The 721-nt window shown below is 53.8% G+C and overlaps 1 protein-coding gene across 1 annotated transcript in view; it reads right to left on the bottom strand.

Annotated features, from left to right (window-relative positions):
- Nucleotides 1-32: 32 nt before the first annotated feature.
- The window catches only part of LOC113405484 (cytochrome P450 4B1-like), a gene marked incomplete at its 5' end in the record, with an annotated part of 10,718 nt that continues 10,029 nt past the window's right edge, over nt 33-721 (bottom strand). The window contains one exon of the mRNA XM_026646701.1: nt 33-207. Coding sequence (XP_026502486.1) covers nt 33-207 — 175 coding nt within the window. The remainder of the gene's footprint in view (nt 208-721) is intronic.

Consider the following 721-nt stretch of genomic DNA (forward strand, 5'->3'; position numbering starts at 1 on the left):
CCCATTAGCTACTATATATAAAGTTGCACCCCTTAAACATATGAAGAACACAGGAAAAGGGATAGAATCAGACCTTCTGGCAAAGTCCTCCCATCGAAAAATGTGACTGGTTGGTTGAGTTGTCGATACACTTGAGGTACCGGAGGGTAAAGGCGGAGGCTCTCTTTAATGCACATGGTGGTGTAGGGCATATTACTAAGGTCATTCCTGAAAAGAAACCAAAGATATGTCTGAACATGGGAACCTCCTCCCCAATGCAGAAATACAAGGCTGCCTGCACAACCTGTTGTTTCTCTAGGTGAATCTTTTAGATTGCAAACCCTCAAGGGAATCTACAGTCTGAAAGAAGTTCCCTCTTGTCCTCTTCAAACGGAAGGCTTCTGACTAAAACTGGGAAACGCTGTTCTGTTTTTCCATACCCAAAGAGCAGTAAGGCCTAAATTCTGCTCTCACCAGCAGTGTGTTCAGCCAGTAGCGTAGCTAGGGGGGGTGCAGGGGAAGCAGCCGCTTCCCCTCAGCACATTTTCCAAAAGCGGCGCCTTAGTTAGGGGTTACCATGGCGCCAGCGGGCAGGGCCCATGCTCCGCTCTGTAGCTTGGCCTGCCAGGCTGGCGCTGGGCTCCTGCAGGCAAGGGGGGGCAGCACAGCCGGAGGAGCCATGGGGGGGGCGGCAAGGCCGGAGGAGCCATGGGGGGGGCCGCGGGGGCGGCACGGCCGGAGG

This window comes from Terrapene carolina, unplaced genomic scaffold (assembly GCF_002925995.2).
Source record: "Terrapene carolina triunguis isolate 2854851 unplaced genomic scaffold, T_m_triunguis-2.0 Scaffold39352, whole genome shotgun sequence".
Classification (NCBI taxonomy): domain Eukaryota; kingdom Metazoa; phylum Chordata; order Testudines; family Emydidae; genus Terrapene; species Terrapene triunguis.